Source organism: Lissotriton vulgaris, chromosome 1_1 (assembly GCF_964263255.1).
Source record: "Lissotriton vulgaris chromosome 1_1, aLisVul1.2, whole genome shotgun sequence".
In the NCBI taxonomy this organism is placed as follows: domain Eukaryota; kingdom Metazoa; phylum Chordata; class Amphibia; order Caudata; family Salamandridae; genus Lissotriton; species Lissotriton vulgaris.
The window spans coordinates 1,851,516,449-1,851,537,155 of NC_141685.1; the positions used below are offsets into that span (position 1 = coordinate 1,851,516,449).

Genomic DNA, 20,707 nt, shown 5'->3' on the forward strand with positions numbered 1-20,707 from the left:
CCCCCCCCCCCCCCCCCCCGGCCTCCGAGATGATGGCTACTCCTGTAACTGCAAGAGATGTCTGCTGGGCTGGCAGACCTCTCACAATTTGGACGCTGGGTTCTCTCTCAGAGAGACAGAGTACTCCGTAGTCCCAGCATATATATATTTGTCTGTCAATCTCTAAATCAGGCCTGGAGTCCGTTTAGTCCCAACCCACAACAGTAATACACTTCAAAAGGCCATCCAGGACTTCAGGGGAGGCCCTTAGTGACTCACAGGGCGTCAGGCAGAGGCCAACAACAGTCAGCTTGCCACTGGTCAACAGAGAAGTTGCAGGAAAGGCCTCTTGTGGCTTGTTTTATCCATGGAGCTTGAACAAGTCAGCCTTGTAATCTACTTTTTTGTCCTGGATACAAGATGGAGCAGGTCCAGTCCTCTCCTGTTCCTTTTCAGCTCCAGCAGTGTACTGAAGTGTGTGCCTGAAGGTGCAACATTTATGCCTGGTGGTTGCTAGTGGGTGGAAAATAACTACTGGGCATACCATAGTCAAGTTCCCAGGGCCAACACTACTCAAGTTGGACATTTTCAAATTGGGGAATGTCTTCTGCCACCTAAACCTGGGCTCTGAGGGCTTGGGAAGTATGTTTGGAGTGTACTATGACAATGCTCGTTTCCCCCCACCCCATGTCTAACACCACAGTCGAGTTAGAAGCAGCCACTGTAGTCCAAACAAAATTTAGAGACAGAAGTCTGCTAGTACAAAAGAAGGGTTTCTGAGCAACCAGACAGTAGATACACAAAAATTGTCTTGCCATGTTGTTTCTTCCTTTCAAGTTCACCTCAAATCGTTATGTGAAAACTTAGTAGATCTGTCAAGCAGGCTTTTATACTTGAGCAGTATTTGACACTGCAATATTCAAAAAGAAGCTCACACCACCCATACCTCTACAGAGCTCGAAGGGGTAATTGCTGCCATTCAGGTTGACATATCCATCACATTGACCTATTGTGTAGCTCTTTAGAGGTATTTCCTTTTTCAAATGCTACACCATGGCTGGGAGAAGTTGGACAGCAAATACAAATTAGCTTTACTAAAGGGATATGGTAACTTTCAAAAAAATGACCTTGCCTCAATGTGTATTAAAAACCCAAATTCACCACTGAATTTTATTTTTAATAACTATCAAAAATAGTGGTTTCTTTTTTAATTCTGTACTCTGGTTTCCTGGCAACTAGGCCTCCTTCAATGAAAAATAGCTATTAGGTGCTAGCCTCTATAAGCACGCTAACCTTAAATCTCTCCATGCCGTGGTATTAAATATCACGTATAATGCCTAGTGGGGCCCAAGGCCTACATAGGGGAGACTTAATATTTAAAAGGGAGGCTTTGACCAATCACAAGGGTTTATTTTGAAAACTCGAATTGCAGTTTTTACACTAATACAGTCAGGCTACAAGTTTAGGCCTGAAGCCATGTTTGCACTGCCAGTGTAGTGGGTAGCACAATAGCTGCTGCAGCCCACTAGTGGTATTTAACCTCCAGCTGTTGGGTACACCTTGTAACATATAGTAGGACATTATAGTGAAGGTAAATATAACAATCAGAAATATGCAAATTCGACAATGTTAAAAGGTGGAGCGCACATACTTTACTACTGGTTCGCAGGGTTAAAGAGCAGAGTTCTAAAGCATTCAAAAAGATGGGGTCCAACACAAGGCAAAAATTCTGGGGCAACGACGCAGAAAAGGTATATTTCCCTCACTTGGAGCCCCATTAGGATGGCAAGCGGACTTCAGTCCGCCTGCCACCCTAGCCGTGTAGGGACCGGCCGCCAGGGGTACGGCAGCCCGCACAACCAATTAGGATGTGACCGCCACCCTGGTGGTGACATCCCGTATTGTCAACATTGCGGTGGGTGCTGGTGTGAGCAGCACCCGCCACAATGCCATAAATACAGGTTGTGCGTTGCCATGCACAACGTGGCAGGCACCGCGCGGTGCCTGCCACGTTGTGCATGGCAATGAGGGGGGTACCCACCAAGTGCAGCCACCCATCCCCCCACTGCCCGAGGGCGCGCAAGGGGCCCTTAAAAGCAATTTCCCCATGCCTTTCCATGGCTGCAACGCCGCCATGGAAAGGTCTTCACCGCCAGGCATCTTAATAAGGATGGCAATGTCTTCCAGACACTGCTGCCATATAATGCCTGAATTCCGCCTGGCCGGCAATCGTGACGATTGGCGACCAGCGGAAATGCGGTGGACTGACTTTCCGTCCTCCTCGGTACCCCCCGCCATGGTAACATGGTGGGGGTAAATGGAGGTCGGAGAGTTATGGTGGGCGGGTCACCATCGCCGGTCGGTGACAATATGCAAGCCATCATAACGACCCCCTTAGTCTGAAGACAAGCCCATTTCACACTGTTTCCACTCCTCTATCTCAGCTTCTTCACTTCTGCATTCCCTAACTACTATGTTTCCCTCTGGCTTGACACTAGCCCTTAATTCCACTAAAGTCTCCTTTCACACTGGTAAAACATATTAATGATTCCACATTATTGGCACTATATTCCTGTTACTTGTAATGGATGCGCAGCAAATTAGGTTGTTCTATTGTACAGCCCAATGAAACCCTTTTGGTGGGGGCACTTTGGAAAAATGTGAGAATTAAATAAATACCATAAGTCTAAAGCAAACAGAGACTCATATTAAAAAATATGTTTAAGTCTGCCTTAACACCAGCAGAAGAGAAAGGGCCTGGCTAGTTAGAAACATGGGCATACTTCAGATTTGGAGCAAGCAGGGTCTGTTTTGTTCTTTGTACCAGACGGCCTGAGGAAATCTTAACTGTGCTGAAATATATACCGTAGACAAGTCCTTTGTCTTTGAAATAAATTTAATTAGGCACTTTTGAATAATACAAAAGGGATATTCAGGTACTGACCTTACAGTCAAATAACAGGAAACAATATCTAAAATTATTGTAAAGGTTTTTTTATACAATAGAAATTAACAAATGAGCTAGTCTTCTTGCTAAAACATGATAATTTTCCTTTCTAACATAGTGCCCATTCATTACTGGAAAAAGTAAATCATAACATACCCGTTTTTAATACAAAATACTCATTTAGCAAACAAATAGGCAGGTCAAAAAAGAAAAAAAGACAATGTGGTTTCTTATTCTGAAGTGAATGCTTTTATAATAGGGTTTCCTTCGAACAATTAAAAGCTTCACTAGGGATGTTTAGTTGATGTGATATAGTTCAATGTAGTGGCACAACAGATTCACTCATACAGTAAATATATTTTATGTAAATAAAAAAAGCAAAAAAACGAATTTGCAACATGACCATATCAGTTAATCTGAGGTGGAGTCGACAGTGAATGTATAGATGTTGTTTGGTTATTGTCGGTTTCATTCATGTTTTTACATATAGTGCGGTTTCATAATGGAGTTTACAGTCCATACACTTAGCATAAGCAAAGCAGCAACTCCATGGAGTACAAAGCCAGTGAGGATTCTCTTAGAGATTCGTGTACCAAAAGAAAACCGGGAATTTACCAGCTGTATTGCTCACTCACAAAGTAAACCTACAGACTTTGCTCAATGGAATATTATTTTGTCTCTGAATTCTCATGCCTGGACTTCAGATACACAATAAAAGAAATAATTTGGTGAAACTGTAAAAACCATTGGCCCAATTTACTACACCTTTTCCTGTGAGTCTCACTCCATTAAATTCCGGAGCAAGTAACACCAAGGCAGGAATGAGAGAGACACTCACTGAAAACCCTGTGTGAATCTGGCTCCATGTGGCATCAGTCTATCTGTTGTGCTCTGGTCTCTTGAAACCGTGATCTTCTACAGGCCGACACTATCTTTGACTTTCAAACAGAAATGTTAGAAAGCATGAATCATTTCACAAAAAAAGCATGAAAGCAGCAAAGTTGACAGATAATTTGTCACTCTAATCAGCTGTCCTATGACAACAGCACAAACGGACTTGAGAGCACAAGATTCCAACAAATGGCCTCAAAAACGGTATTTTTGCTAAGAAACATGAAACACCCAACTGACAAAAATCAAATTGCCTAGGGCTCTGAAAATCCTTGTGCCAGAGCTGACTTTATGATGGGAATAGATCTTTCAAGAAGCATAGGGAGCTACAAGAGATGTATTAAATATACCTTTACATACATACTTCATGTTAGGCAAGGAGAAGAGAATGTTACCTAACGCACAATCAACAAAAGATCAAATCACATCATCAAGTGTCATAAACAGTGATTACTTGTTGAAAGATTGCAACTGTTATTCCTTATCAAACGAAATGAGACATTTCTGTCCTTTGCATATTATATGAACAAGATATACATTGTATCCTCCTTACACGATTATGTGCACTGCAAATGCACATTACAAGAACTTTGGAATTCATTAATCCAACATCTCCTCACATACCTACATCACCATGTCTTTTTCTGGCATAGAACCCTAAGCAGGCACAAAAACCAACAACACTAAGCGCAATTCCTAAAATAAAAGCAATTGCATCTCCCCCATCCATGGCTTCAGCCACAGGAAGCACAGAGAGCAACGAGATGATCACTGGCAATAGTTTAACAATGTTCACGAACATCCCCATGTTCTTCTTAATTGCGATCCGGTAGCTGCAGATTTTCTGATTTTACTGAACCAAGGAGGTCAATTTAATCTATGGAAAAAAAGTTAACAGTGGTAAGATATACAGCTTGTATAGGAAAAAGTATGTTAAAAAGTAATTTTCTTCAAGGAAGAGGTGTAGTCACAAGCTCTTGATTATAGGGTTTATCAGTATCTTTAAACTAAAAACAGCTCCTCCAGCTACGTCTACCAACCTCAACCCTTTGAATCCCAACATTCCTATCCCTTCTCTGCATTCCAGAATATACTTTTGCTAATACACATTACCACACATCTCCCTCACATATAATGAAATATAAGAACACCAAACCTAAAAAATACAAGCAGAAAATATAATGAGTGAATAACATGTTAAAGACATGTTAAAGACATTCGCATAACAAACACATTTGTCAAGAAAGAGATAAGAAAGAGATAACAAATATATACCCAACAGCTATAGCAAACAGACTATTAAGAAACAATGTGAAATATGCCAAAGCAGGTTAAGTGGGCTAGACCACATAATCATCCATATACAAGGGACTACAAGTTTTCCTAATCCATTTCATCAGAGTACCACCACTACTGTTACAACAGATCTTGTCACTATTCACACACATAGTCTCACCTCTGCTACTCAAATTTTCGTGATCCTTTTCCAACATTCTCCCGTCATACCAACTACCTTACCAAGATTCCACATCCTATGATTGGATATTTTAATGGCATTTGTAAAAATCTGAATCACTCTCAATGTTTAGAGAACTTCAATCCATCCAGGCTTTCTAATCATGACAAAATCACCCACAGCAACGTTTGTGGCTTTGACAGCGTGTCTCACATCGAATTGCAGTTTGCTATTTTTGCACTTATCTTCTTGTATTTTCCTACTTTCAGTATCAGTATTATCGCGTAGCACACTGATAAATATAGTCACCCAAGGGGGGGTTCCAAAAAGGTATCAGGATGTCTTCCACGAAAAAGAAAACAATGGAAACTTTCCTGTCAAAGTGAGATAGAGCTGCCTGCAGACCCTGTTGGGTCTTGGATATAGTCGTCCGCGAACATGAGTAGGGGTATCTTCATAAGAGCTAATGTTGGAGCATATGTAGGATAAGTGGAGAAGAATGAACAACCCTTTTTATGAATAAAGTGAACTGGGTTGGTGCTAAAATGCACCCTTGTCTAACCCCCTTTGTGACAGCAAATCTATTGGTAAACTTCCCCTGCATTCCCCAGCGAACCTGTGCATAGTTTGATTCATGCAGTTTTACTAGGATGGTCCACAGTTCCAATGGCATCCCCATCGAATAGCATTTTGCTAATATTGCACTTATCTTCTTGTATTTTACAACTTTCAGTGTCAGTATTATCACGTAGCCTACTGAGAAATGTAGTCAGTCAGTCAAGTACACTTTATTCGATTGTTAAAATCATAAAAAGTATAAAATTCAATATGCATACATTCCAAATGCAAAAATGCACGTAGGTAAAGCAAGTTAGCAGCAGGAATTATATAAAGTGCAATTAACTATAAAAATTTCATTTCAATACAAGGAATGTGAACAGTACAAATGTTAATAAATTCATGTTCTTGTTAAACGAGATTTCGTTCTCATCGCAGCTACCAAGAAACTCGCAACACTAAATATAACATAAGTGCTACCTAGGAGCTGAAGGTAAATTACAGCAGGCCTTACTTGAGTAAAGCCTTCCTTTCTTAAGATAGGTAACAAAAATGTAGCCCTTTCCACGGTGAAAAACCTGCAGAACATAGTAAAGTGCAATGTATTTTGTACAGATCTATTGTCACATTTACAAAGTGGGGCTGCCTCTGGTTTCACCCATTCAGGGAAGCAACCCAGCTGGAAGTGGATTAAATTAAAAGGGAACTTAGTCAACAAGAACCTGTGAAATGGTTTAGTGACAATGGCAAGATATGGTTCCATTGAGGGGGAATGTAGAAGCAAATAATGGCTTCCAACGGTTGGCTTAATCAATTCCCTTTCCTCTCATGCCAGTCTGGCTCCCTCCATGTAATGTTTTTTAATCAGAAAGGTAGTCACCCAAGGGGGTTTTTAAAAAGGTATCAGGATGTCTTCCACGAAAAAGAAAACAATGGAGACTTTCCTGTCAAAGTGAGATAGAGCTGCCTGCAGACCCTGTTGGGTCTTGGATATAATCAGGGTGTCGTCCGCGAACATGAGTAGGGGTATCTTCATAACAGCTAATGTTGGAGCATATGTAGGATAAGTGGAGAAGAATGAACAACCCTGTTTATGAATAAAGAGAAGTGGGTTGGTGCTAAAATGCATCCTTGTTTAACCCCCTTTGTGACAGCAAATCTATTGGTAACCTTCCCCTGCATTCCCCAGCGAACCCGTACATAGTTTGATTCATGCAGTTTTACTAGGATGGTCCACAGTTCCAATGGCATCCCCATCGAATAGCATTTTGTTATTATTGTACTTATCTTCTTGTATTTTCTAACTTTCAGTGTCCGTATTATCACGTAGCCCACTGAGAAACGTAGTCACCCAAGGGGGGTTTTAACCACATCACTGCTTGCTGAATTCCCCTCCTGTGCTGGAGATCCTAGATTCCCATTCTTCATGATGAGCTCAGCTCATCATGAGCCCAGGAGCAGTGTACTGCATGACGAGCTAAGCTCGTCATGAGCAGGGAAGGGGTTAAAAAGGTATCAGGATGTCTTCTACGAAAAAGAAAAAAATTTAGACTTCCCTGTAGTTGTGTTTGGTGTGAACCTATACACACCCACTCCCTTGAAAACCTCTACTTTCCAATTAAGACAGTTAGTCTTTGCCGATGAGATAGTCTCTTTAAGAACTCAGTTAAACCTCTTCACCATCCCATTTGATTCAGGATGATAGTGTGTTTCTGGCAAGCCTTACCTAGCAATAAGATCTTTCAAGAAGTTAATCACAGTTTTTGTGTCAACACCCCTAGAGAAATTTATTTCAGGCCACCTAGTGAATAAATCCATCACCACTATGACAGGTGTTGTCCTGGCCATCTCCATGTATGGGACCTAGAATGTCCAAAGCAATATCTTTCCACGGTCCTCTTGGACGCCTCCTGATTATCATGGGTTGAGTTCCTGTTTTCATACTCTTCTCACTCAAAGCACATTGCACACATTCTCTCACCAAATGTTCCACCTGGAGATCCATAGTAGGCCACCAATAAGTTGAGTGCAATCTCTCCTTCGTTTTTGAAATGCCTAGATGACACCTTACACTTGATCCAGTAAGTTGGGGAGAGGAGTTGGCCTAACGGCTAGGGTGGTCGACCTTGAATCTGGGGAACTGGGTTCGAGTCTTGGCAGTGAGGCTGAACAAATTGTGATTCTGGGCAAATCACTTAGTCTCCCTGTGTTTAACCAAAAAAAAAAAAATGAACTGGTGCTAGGTAAGGCGCTCTGATACCCGATTCGGGTCAGGTTCGCATTATATAAAACTGTCCTTATGTAGTTTAACAGGAGGAACCAACCTATTTCCTCTCCATAGCATATCATTGTTGGATGACAATTGATCCCTTACACACCAGTAATCCTTACAATGCATCCCTTCTTGTTCCTTATGGTGCCAGCCAGAACATATGAGATTCGTTACATCCTGAAGTACTTCTCCCTCCTTCACAGCTTTCCACAATTGTTCTTCCCAAATAATTTCATAGTCGACTTCACATACAAAATCGGTTGGGTTATTTGGTGAAGTACCACACTCTTGCTCCAAATTGATCTCGGGTACCAACCTAGATAAAGTGTCTGCTATGACATTTTCAGTTCCAGGAATATACTTCACACAAAAATTGTAACCTAGTAGACTTACAACACACTTAGATATCCGAGGAGAAACTAAATTAATGCCCTTATTCATGAAATCCTCACACAATGGTTTGTGATCCGTTTTGACCATAAATTAGGTACCCGATCAGAACGTTTCAAATTTTTAAATCGCCCATTGAACTGCAAGAGGTTCTCTTTCAATGACAGAGTATCTACATTCCGCTCCTTTGAGACTCCTCAAGATAAATATAATAGAACTGTCAGGACCAGAACCTCCTTGATGCAATACCGCACCCAGACACTTTAAACTTGCATCAGTGGTGATAACAGAAGACTTAGTGGAATCAAAGTTTCTACGCTTAGAAGCTTGTGCGAGTTGGGTTTTGATATCACAGAATTCTTTCTCACATTCTGTACTCCACACCAATGTCTTTCCCTTTTCAAGTCGAGCATTCAAGACCTCTAGTATATACTTTAGTATATACTTAAATGTGTATGTACTTTGTGGGCTCTGGAAATCAGCCCTAGGACTTATCTGCTTCCGCTTAGGGGCTTTTTTTCTGTTCAACTGATTCTTTTTAACTTTCTTGATAGACAACGACCAGGAGAGGTCAGTAAAATACCAGAATCACTTTAGCATGCTCTAGATTCCAGTCTATAGAAACTGTCTTCCACAAGCACCCGTATACAATATTATTTTTTTCAAATCTTGTATTTTCAGTAATATGACCACTGAAGGCCCTGATTTTATATTAAAAACAGAACTTTGGACTATACCATTTCCCGCAGAAAGGCAACATTTCTCTCCATGTGTTCCCATACCTGGCGTGTCAAGCAGTTTGGTGCTTAATTTCCCTCCATGTTAAAGAACAGTAGATGTTTCAGCACCCAGGCTAATGTGCTGCATACCTAAATAAGGTCATAAAGGCAAGACCGATGCCATTGCAAATGCTTAATACATTTCTCATGTTGTAACTAACATCTGCAACATTTTTTATACAATTATTGTAGTACTCAGCCATGCCCAAAAAACACACAATTTCTATTTTGAATGAGGGAGAGGCAATATTTTCATAGGTGTTTACTAGTTCTCCCTTTGGGACCACTCCATTAGCAGTTTGTGAATAACCCCGATAATCAATTTCGCTGACTTGCACTTCTCTAACTTGATGGTGATATTATGCACACTTACCCTGGCCAGGACGTCTAACTCTACTGCCATGTTCCACCTCCTCACGTCTATGTACCAGTATATTATCTGATACAAGTAGATCCCCTCTACATCGTGCAAGATTTTCTCCATGGCGTGTTGAAAAACGGAGGCTGCCGGAACATAACCAAAAGGCAACCTGACATATCTAAAAGTACCAAATGGTGTGACAAATGGAGTCAAATCTTTTGACAATTCATCCAACAAGATCTGATAAGTAGACGTTAGATTTATTGTACCAAAAACCTTAGCTTTATCCACAATCAACAACAAATTTGAAATATTAGGAAGGGGATATTTATGAACCAAGACACACTGATTAGGTTGTCTAAGGTCCACACATAATATCAGAGGTCCATCAGCCTTCCTTGTAGCCACCACTGGAGCTAACCAAGCTGTCCCTTCTTACTTGTAGCAGTGCTGTCCGAGTCAGCGAAAACAAAAGAGTCGCAAAACATGCTTCCCACCTCCCTGCACCAGCTGCACCGGACACTCCGATAAGGATTCCAGAACTGTTGCAGTGCGTGACAAACATCGACAAAGTCACTGTGGAGACGCGTCAAATGGAAATTGTCTGAATTCAGATGTGCGCAATAACACTGGCACAGAACTCCAAAGTGCAAACCTGCCTGATGCTCGTGCCAGGGATATTCAATGACGGAAATCAGCTCAAGCACAATACGGCAGAAAATAAAGAGAAGTAAAACCAGTAATGAACAATGAATGAATATGAATGTTAGTCAGAGTGAAATATACACAGCAAGCCACTAATTCTTTAACCCCTTCCATGCTGATGACGAACCCCAGCCGTCATGCACTATGGTGCTCGTGTGCTGATGACGGCTGGGGTTCGTCACGGCCCGCCCCTGTTCGTGTTGTTTACAGCACACCAGGGGAATCGCGGCCGCATGGAAGGGGTTAAAGTAGAGTTAGTGCCAGCAAAATTGATATTAACTCACCTGTCTCGCCACACTCTGCCAATTGGTGTGCAGTAGCCGCTTTTCGGGTTGCTTGTTCGTTTTCCCTCTGATTAGCAAGGGGGAGGACACCACTTCCTGTTTAGTATTTGCTTGGCGGTTAGCGCTCTAGCACCTGGGTCTCTCGGGGCTATTTAGGCTGAGCTTGTCATCTACGCGCTGCGGTAAGGGGTAGTGGCAGTTCCTCCTGACCCGCTAGCTCGCCAGAGGCTACAGTATTGAGCCTGCGCTCAAACCTAAATGTGCTTTGTGATTTGCCATATCTTTTAATCTGTGACTAAAAACGGAATTACTTGTATTTTTTAAATTTGTAATTCGCATTTCTTACACTCACGGATCAAATCGCCACACTCTGCTGATTGGTGTGCAGTAGCCGCTTTTCGGGTTGCTTGTTCGTTTTCCCTCTGATTAGCAAGGGGGAGGACACCACTTCCTGTTTAGTATTTGCTTGGCGGTTAGCACTCTAGCACCTGGGTCTCTCGGGGCTATTTAGCCCTCGCCCCTTTATGAGCGTGCAGCGATCGCGCGCAGTGGAGCCGAAGCTACGCCGAAGAGTAGCCAAAGAGTAGCCCGACTACACCCGTCCGCGACAGAACGGGGCTAGGGGCCTTTCACTCTGCCCATATTTCCTTTACCGACCATGGCTTCATCAGAAGACACACGTCTCAGGTACACCCCCCAATCCCTATTAGCTCTTCGACCTCAGGGACAACAGAGATGCGCCTGCGACAACTGGCCATGTCCAGAAGGCCCTTTCTCCTGTCTTATTTGTAGATTTCAAGCCACTTCCAACACTATCATTACTGGGCTCACAAGGGTCACAAAAACTGAAACGAAAGGCTGGAAAAGTTTTGTATTTTCCAAATATTCCAGTAAGTGTTACAGCACACTTAATCAAAATATACCATGACACATGTGTTTTTTAAACAATACTAAAAGGTTTACACATACACTTTGTTTCATAGGACCCCACCAAAAAAAAGCCATTACATACCCTCCCTTTAATCAGGAGCCAATTTAAACATGCAATATGACCCTAGTACCCCAGAACAACTTCTCTAGTAAAGACTACTAAGCAATGAATATAGATGCATCCCCAGACGCAGCACCAGACGCTACTCCGGTAACCACCCCTTTTTTCCATTGATCTATAGGTCGCCATATCTTCCCACCCAGTGTTCTAGCTCTTTGTCCCTTACTGTCGTATATTGCCTTCTCCAAATTATAAGTAGAGAGTAACCTTGCAATCCAAATTTGAAAGGTTGGCGGAGCCCTATCGAGCCACACCTTTGCTATGCAAATCCGATAAACTGCAGCTGCCATAAACAGGAACTCTGTAGGGAGGCCCTCTACCCCTTCCAACACCCCCAGTATTATTAATTCAGCTGAGAATTTGACCTCAATCCCCAATGAACCCTCCATGAATTTCTCAATTGCCACCTTTAAAGAATACAATTGTGGGCATTCCGGGAACATATGGACAATGTCTGCATTGCTTGAGTCACAACGCGGGCAGGTTATTCCTGAGCTACCACCCCATTGTGCAATTCTGGCAGGAGTGTGATAAAGCGAGTACAGTGTCTTGTAGTGCTGTGCTTGTAATGTCGCTGAGCATAAAACACTACGTCCCAGGTTAAGAGATATCTGTAATCCCTCAGGCGGAGAACCTACTTTCTCTTCCCACTTTATGGCATATTTTTCCCCATCATCGCTTTTGAATACATAGAGTTCTGCATATAGCTGCCGAGTTGTACAATGTCTACACCGCTCTATGTAATCCATTATTCGGCATTGACCAAATCCTAGTGGACCACCCTTTTTATTTGCAAAATAGCTTCTTACCTGCAAGTACTTAAAGAAGCTACTACCAGATAGCTTAAATGTTGTTTGTAGTTCCTGAAACTGTAGGATACCCCCTGATCCAAAAGATCCCCTACCTTCTTAATCCCCTTATTATCCCAATCCCTCATAACTGTATCCCTAAAAATATCCCCTGGGAGTGAATGGTTCGTGTACAGTCGAGTATATCTATTATATCTGCCTAACCCCAGCTTTTTTGATACTGCCTTCCAGATGTTATATGCCGCTCTTAGTGTCTTAAACCTCGTATGCTTGAAATAACTGAAGTCAATCGTATTCAAGAAGCCGTTCTCAGTCTGACCACTGGAGGGCGCTAGTGAGCAGCAGCCAGAGAGCAGCAGCAGCCAGAGAGCCAGAGAGCAGCAGCAGCAAGCAGCAAGCAGCAAGCAGGATGCCAGTAACGCCGGCGAGCCGCTGCCGACAGAGCCAAGTGCCAGAGCCGGAGCCGCCGCCACCACAGCCCGGTAGCAAAGCAGAAAGCGGAAAGCGGTAAGCGGAGGAAGCGAACACCAGCCATTCCCGCCGCCACCACCCTGCCGCTAACTGTCACCCAGCCGCGGCCGTTCACCCGCTACAGCGCCAAGCGGCCAGGCGGCTAAAAAGTGGAGAAAGGCTCTCTCCTGCAGCCGGCGGACGCAATAGAAAGCGGCAAGCAAGCTGCCAAGCCAAGCATAGCAGCCACCTCATTGCCTGCACTCTCCCAAGAGAGTGAGCTGCCGGAGCAGTGGACTTTGCCTGGGACCTGGGTGCAGGGGGGTGGCCGGGAGCATCAGGGGGAAGTGCGGCTGGGGGAACCAGGACCGCTCTCAGAGGTCAGGGTTGCCTAGGCACGGGACGGACTCTGCTGGCACCACCCCCAAAATTCCCCACAACTCCCCACAACCCTCCACAGGGGCCAGGAGGCCAGTAGTCCAGCAGGCCAGGGGGCGCCAAGCCCAGCGCACCCCGCATCAACAGGGGTCACGAGCGCGACGGGAGCATAGCAACCAGCAGCAGGCCAGAGCCAGAGCCCCAAGCCTCAAAACTACAACTCCCCGCACAGCAGCGGCCGGTACACAGTAGACCCATACCCAGAGCCATACCCAGAGCCTAGAGCCCAGAGCCGCTGTACATCACCTAGGCGAAGTTGAACAACGTATTCCCTGCGACCAGGGGGCCGTCCACGGTTTTTGGCACACAGCTTGGTCCTTCCCCCGGGCAACTTGCGCTCGCCCACCAGTACAAGCACTGGATTTGCAGTAGCAGGGAGGCCAGGGAACCCTTTAAACTCAGCAGGAGATTCCAGGAGATCCCACAGATTCCATCTACTATGTGGGTTCCACCAACCGAGCAGCAGCTGCCTAGGAGCCGGCAAGTCACTCAAACCAATCCTAAAATGAGGACCAGAAACTTTACCCTAATCCAATCCCAGGAGAGGCCCTGGCCACATAGCTCTGCCAAGAGACGGAAGGCGAAGCTATTTTACCCTCCAGTATTAGAACTAGGGGGGACGTATCAAGGCCCTGGGACGGGGAACACTCAGGATCAGCGGGAGCGACTGGAGCAACTCCAACCTTTCCGGGACCTCACATCGATTTCACCGTGGAACTGCCGGCTCATTTCCCCACAGCTCACCCCCCGATTGACATCATGGGGAAGCCTTATAGCCCCCCGAAGTTAAACGAGCACAAGCCTAGGCCCAGCACTAAAGAACGCTCAAACTGCTCCGCTGGAATCAGAGACATAAGAAGCTTTTTGAGCCCCAAAACAACCTCCCCCCCACCTGTCCTAGGACTTCGGACAGTTTACCTACTACTAAAGTAAAGGAGGAAGGGCCGAGTCGCAAGTCCTCGGGCCAACAGGATCCCCCTCTCACCAACAATACTTACCCTCCAGAGCGGAATACCCCTCAAACTTACGACACCAGACAGGGTGACGCTCGGGCTCATCCAACCAAACACCAGGTCCTGACTTTTCCCCCACCAGAGGACTGCCAGCGGAGCACCCCTCCTTCAATCAAAGCGAATATGTACGACACTTCAGACAGCACTTACGTCGACAAGAAAGGAGGAACAACTTCCCCCATCATAGCGATGCACACAGGTCTGGCCAACGGCTCCCCCGCTACAAAGGAAGGAGCAACCCGACAACCATTCGTCAGGACCTTAAATCATTTATTGAATTCACCAAGACCGGGCCCCCCGGAACACGATAAAACGGCCCTGCCCCCGCTCTCCGATAGCGGCCTTGCAAACACAAACCATCTATCACTGATCAGTGAAGCCCTTCTCTCAATGACAGGAGCAGCGATAATGCACGCGGACAAGCTTGATGTCCAGATCAATATCCTACAAATAGTGTCAAACTTGATCTCTGGGATAGACTCAAAACTGGACAACTTGAACGCTCTGATACGCAGAGCGCAAGACAGCACACAATTCAAGCCAGAGTCATGTAGTTGCAGTCCGATCCTGCACAGCTTAGAAAAACTTCCAAACATCATGACCACATTAATAGAGGACCTCAAGGGTGAAGCAAACAACAAAAACTGCTAGAAGAGCTTGCCTTTAATTATACAGGGTTCCGCCCAGGCACTCTCTATGGATAAAGGCCCAGCAATTCCCTGCCCAAGCAGCTCGGAAAAGCCTGCTTCCATGGCCTCGCCTACAACGTCCACCGCTTGTGGAACAAGAACTACTCTGACCAAGGCTGAAAACCATGTCCCTCAACAAACCCTTAAACCGCCCAGCCCAGAGTCACAAAATCTGTCAAGGAAAAACAAGAAAAAACTAAGAAAACTCAACAAGGAGAAGAAAAATAATGCATATGCCACCAGTGTTATTCACAATTGGCTACGGCCCAATAAGCAGCCTTCCGATAACATCATAACAGATGAAACACCCAACCTGGCAGCCACCATGCATACCGCAGAAGTAATCGAACCAACTACTGGAAATCCACACACAGTCACTTCAGCTCCGGATCCAAGCTTGCCAGCTCTCCTTGCAGCCCCTCAACCCGCTACAGCTCTAATTATACAAAAACACGCGCATGAATCACAGGTATACAGCCACGATGAAGCAAACAAAGCTACGCCACACGAGCAAGAGTCCCGCCAAACAAGCTCTGAGCACCCTGCGCAAACTAAGTTTACATCGAGCGGAGCATTAGACTCCAATAACTCAAAAACTACCAATGACACCATTGGAGACTTCCAGAGCGCCCCCCCCCCCGGGTCAACATGCCTCAAACTGGAGCACGCCTTGAACAGGCCATGGAAGAACAGCCCACCCAGCTTAATGCTCACAGAGGCGCCTCAACTTACAACAGGGCCAAATCAGCAGACAAACTCTTACCAGCCCGGTTCGACATTACTACCTCCAATCGGGACTCAGGGAAAAATTTGGCTCAATGAGGCCAGCGCAAGCTCTGCAAGTCAAGCAAGCGCGAAGGATCGGAAAATATTGTTACATCCAGAATATACCTCGCAAGGTAAATGGGACATCCTCAACCGCAGCAATCTTTTAACACTCTGCGCAAACATCCCGGGACTGGAAGGCATAAAAACCACAGACATCAAAACCATCTCTTTCCTGCCCCCGGATGCGGAGGATAAAAACGAAACAACGGAATTAACTTTCATCAGCCCAGACCTGGCGGAGGTACTGAGGAGCCAACATTCTCTACTGGAAAGCTGGGGCATAAAGATAAAGGCAAAGCCGGCACAAAAATACCCCTCAATTTTAAAAACCTTGATGTCACACTCTAAGCTGGACAACCAGGAACAGGGCGTGGCTGGCATCACACGCATAAATGCTTCTTCCATCTATCGGCCAAAAGTTGTGTCCGTCCTCCAGGGGTGTAAAGGCAGCATAAACACCAGTTCAATCAATGGAACCCCAATCAAGATTACAACTAACCCCAGCCAAGGAAATCGATTGTGCATAACCAGTGGTCACGCAAGCAATGACTGGTCCTGGCTGTCATCAGCACTAAATTCCAGCTCCTAACACACGCTGTCCTGCAAATTTAGCCCTATCTTATCAACACACTCCCATTGAGCGAGTAAAAACTTTTTTAAAAAAAGAGAATTACCGAGAGCTTAAAAATATTAACGTGGAACGTCTCAGGCCTCAAAAAGCTGCTGCTAAATCAAGCCGCGGTGAAATTCTTGGAGGAAGCAGACATTATATGCATACAGGAAACCTGGCTGACCCAACCGCTGTCGCTAAGAGGATATGCAGAATATAGCAAAGCAGCAAAAAAGAACAACATATTCGGAAGACCCTCAGGGGGGGACTTGTGTCTACATAAAACACTCATTGAATATAGAATTTACGGAATTTCATAACCAACCAGACACCCTTCAGGCGGGCATTCTGAAATTCCCCCATTCCACCAACGGCACTGCTCCAATACTACTAATCAACATCTACCATAACTTGTAGGAGAACACAACTAACTCGCTCACACTGGCAAACCAATTAGAAACCTTACTGCTATGCCATTCATCGTTAGACTGCATCATCCCCGGTGACTTCAACACTCACAACATAGGGGTCTCTACTGAGCAAAACCAACAGGGCGGGGCCGCCAAAGTACTGAATGAACTCTTAAAGTCCTATAAACTGCTGACGGCCCACACAGTGCTCTTAAAGAACACCCCGGGAGCCTTGGTCGGTCACACGTACAACAATCAAACGACGATCGACTATATCATCCTAAGCAACAAACTGCAAGCCCAAATGACAAACTTCATGGTTCACCAATGCAATGACAGCGACCATGCAGCCCTAACAATCACCATGAACTTATTAGTGAAATCACGATGTAGGCCCGTATGCATCGGGGCAACGGACGGCCAAGAATTAATAAAGCTGCCTAGAAGAATTAAACGGGGACAGGTAGCCACCTCAACTTTTAACAACTGGGCAAAACTCGTGGGCAGGTTGGCCTCCGCGCAAACACAGCCAGGACGCAATAGCAATATGGGACGGAATCAACGTGACTTTAGCGGCAAAACTCCGGGGATGTGGGGACGAACAAAGGACAACCCACTGGTATCCTCCGACGGCCTTTGGATTTAATGCAGAAATTAAAACAAGTGCAAAGGACTTAAACAAAAAACGAAGAGCCCTCAGTAAAAACCGCACAATCACAAACAAAATACAACTGCAGGAGGCCGCAAAGAGCCACTCCAAAAAAGTGTGGCTGCAAAGCGTAACCACTGCGAGGCTCAGTGGCTAAAAATCTTCGATTTGCTGAGCCCCGGGAAATCACAAGAGTTCTGGAGTTACATAAGTCACCTTGGTCGAGGCACAAACCACAGAGAAAACTCCAGAGGCAAAAGTCTGGGTCTCTCATGTAAAAGCGCTCTACAACGAAGAACGACCAATCACCCAGCCACACGACATTCCCTCATTAAGAGTGAATCCGGCTTTAATCATCGATACAATGCCCCCTCCCGGAAAAACTCTAGTGTCCAAAATATTTAAAACAATCAGACCAAACGGCGCACCAGGCCCCAATGGCCTCCCAGGCCACTTGTTCAAATCAAATATTGAATTCTGGTCCGAAAATCTGACCTACTTATTCACTGACTGCTGGCTAACGGGGGATGTGCCTGACTCATGGCGAGGCTGGCTCTTGCACCCAATTCACAAGAAAGGGACCAAATCGGATCCAAAAACTACCGCATGATCGCCCTCTTGGACATCGAGGGCAAAGCCTACGCCAGTGCCATCCTGAAGGACATTACAGACTGGGCAAGCGAAGAAAATCTCCTGCCATTCTGTCAAACCGGCTTCAGACCAGGGTCCTCGACTGTAGACAACATCACAGCACTTTCTTACCTAGCGAATCGAGCGCGGCTGCAAAAAAGTCTCCCATTATTCGCCTGCTTCATCGATTACTCATTCGATGGAGTAGATCGCACCATCCTATGGAGAAAGCTGGTCCATTGGAACATCGACCCCTCTTTGCTAAGAGCGATACAATCTTTGTATCAAAACACCTGGGTAAGAATTAAACTTTCAAGTGACTCTGCAACCGACAAGATTGACACGAACCGTGGCTTAAAACAAGGGTGCGTGTTGGCGCCCCTGCTGTTTAATTTATACACAGCAGACATGGAGATAGCCCTGTCGGTGGCCGCCTTAGCAACGCCAAAGATCGGGGCAACCAAAATTTATCTTATGCAATACGCGGATGACCTCGTAATCCTGGATCATACAAAAATAGGACTTCAAAAGGCACTTACCGCCCTGGCAACATATAACAACAAAAACAGGCTGGTAGCAAACCCGACCAAGTCAAAAATAGTCATCTTTGGGCACTACCCCCAAAAAAAAAAGAGCAAAATGGAGCCTCAGCCATTTGACCTTGGACAGCACACAGAAATGCACGTACCTGGGGGTCTCCTTCCACGAATCGGGGCTGTGTGGCACCCACCTAAAGAAAATTCAGGGTAAATGGAAGACCATCACCTTCGCCCTATGTAAACTACAAGCCTCCTTATATAGTCCATCATCAACTGCTATTCAAAGAGTCCTCAAGGCCAAGTTAATGCCGGCCCTTAATTACGCACAACAGGCGTATCCAGGCAAACTGAACAAGGAGTTCAAAAAAATTCACTGTGGGGCATACAAGAGACTGTACCATTTACCAAAATGTACAAGAAACACTCTAATTCGCCTGGAATTCTCCCTCAACCAACAAAATCTGGAAGAGATGGCAGCCCTAAGTAAATATTACTACCTCACAACAGCGGCACGTGACAACACACTGAAGGCTGCCTTGAAACACATCTTTATGGAACCCAGGAACCCCTGGTCAGCTACCATTGAATCAGCAATGACCCAATTTAACCTTGCGATCGAGTCGTGGAATCCAGACCTTGTCAACTACACGACCATCAAACACGCGATAAAAAAGCAAGTGCGTGCCTGCTCTCGCGAAAAGAGCCTTTCATGAGTCTCTATGCTTTCCGCACACCGCGTATAACCCTCGAAATCATCTCACGCAGGCCGTGGGCCTCCCAGCCCTCCACAAGATTCTAGCCTATAGACTGCACCCCCTCCCACTCAAAGAACTATATCATCCAGGAAATGCTGGCACGGGAGTTCGGGAATGCAGACTCTGTAATTACAAACGTGAGTTTTTGGCCCACTTACTATTCTGCTGCCCTGCTCTACGTGCACCCCGCACCCTCTACCTCAGGCCCATTCTTAGGGACGCTGGGTCACGCACAGCTATGGAGGCAATCCATAAACTATACACCTTGAGCATAGTAAAACAGATGGCCTTGATCGGAAAGTTTATACAACAGACCTGGTCCGAGCTGATGGCAGCCAAGGGCGCGCAGGAATAGAGACTTTGCTGCGGGACACTGGGTGGCCCTCCCAGGTCCCCGACTGCGTGTGCCCTTGTGAACTCTGGGAACTTTTCATAAATGCTTGTCTGCAGAAACATTTTCGGTTTTAACTTTTGTAATTTTATACTTTGGTCTTAATGTAATGGTTTTAAGTAACCACACAATAAAGTTATTCATTCATTCATTCATTCATTCATTCATTCAAGCCGTTCTCAGCCTCCTTACCCACCAGTGCGCTATATGCATTTGTGAAACCAGGTCTGCCATCCCCTTGCTCGATTCCTCTGCCCCCATCAACCCCTGAAAATACTGCAGGGCCGCTGCCCAGTAGTAGAGCCTATAGTCTGGGGCCCCCCTTTTCACTAGGGAGTGTGATATACCGATACGCTCTCCTAGTTTTCCCCTGCGCCCAGATAAGCCTATTGAGTATTAATTCTAGTTTATTAAACCATGAGTGGTCGAAAAATAACGGAATGGCTCTAAAAATGTATAAGAATGTGATCATTTTAGTAACATTTATGCGGCCCAGCAGAGTTAAGTGTAGATTGTGTATTCTTTCAGTATTTTTCTTTACTTTTACTAGTAAAGGCTCCAAATTTAGCTCCACCAGTCTGTCTAAAACAGCGGTCACTTTTATCCCTAGATATACTGCTTCAGACACCACCCTAGTATCCTGATGTATTGAAAACCTATTTTGTACAATCCGTGTCTTCCCCTTATTAATCAGATACCCTGACACTGCCCCGAAGTTCATTGCCTCCTGCTCAATTTTTACTATAGCTCTCCCTGGATTCGGTGTAATACTAGCCACATCGTCCGCATAAGCGAATACTTTGTGTTCACTTCCGTGCAGCTT

The 20,707-nt window shown here is 45.1% G+C and overlaps 1 protein-coding gene across 1 annotated transcript in view; it reads right to left on the reverse strand.

Moving 5' to 3' along the window:
- Positions 1–2,857: 2,857 nt before the first annotated feature.
- Positions 2,858–20,707, reverse strand: part of SMIM30 (small integral membrane protein 30) — a 72,899-nt gene continuing 55,049 nt past the window's right edge. Inside the window, exon 3 of the mRNA XM_086919343.1 lies at positions 2,858–4,694. Coding sequence (XP_086775469.1) covers positions 4,434–4,625 — 192 coding nt within the window. The 5' untranslated portion in view covers positions 4,626–4,694 and the 3' untranslated portion in view covers positions 2,858–4,433. The remainder of the gene's footprint in view (positions 4,695–20,707) is intronic.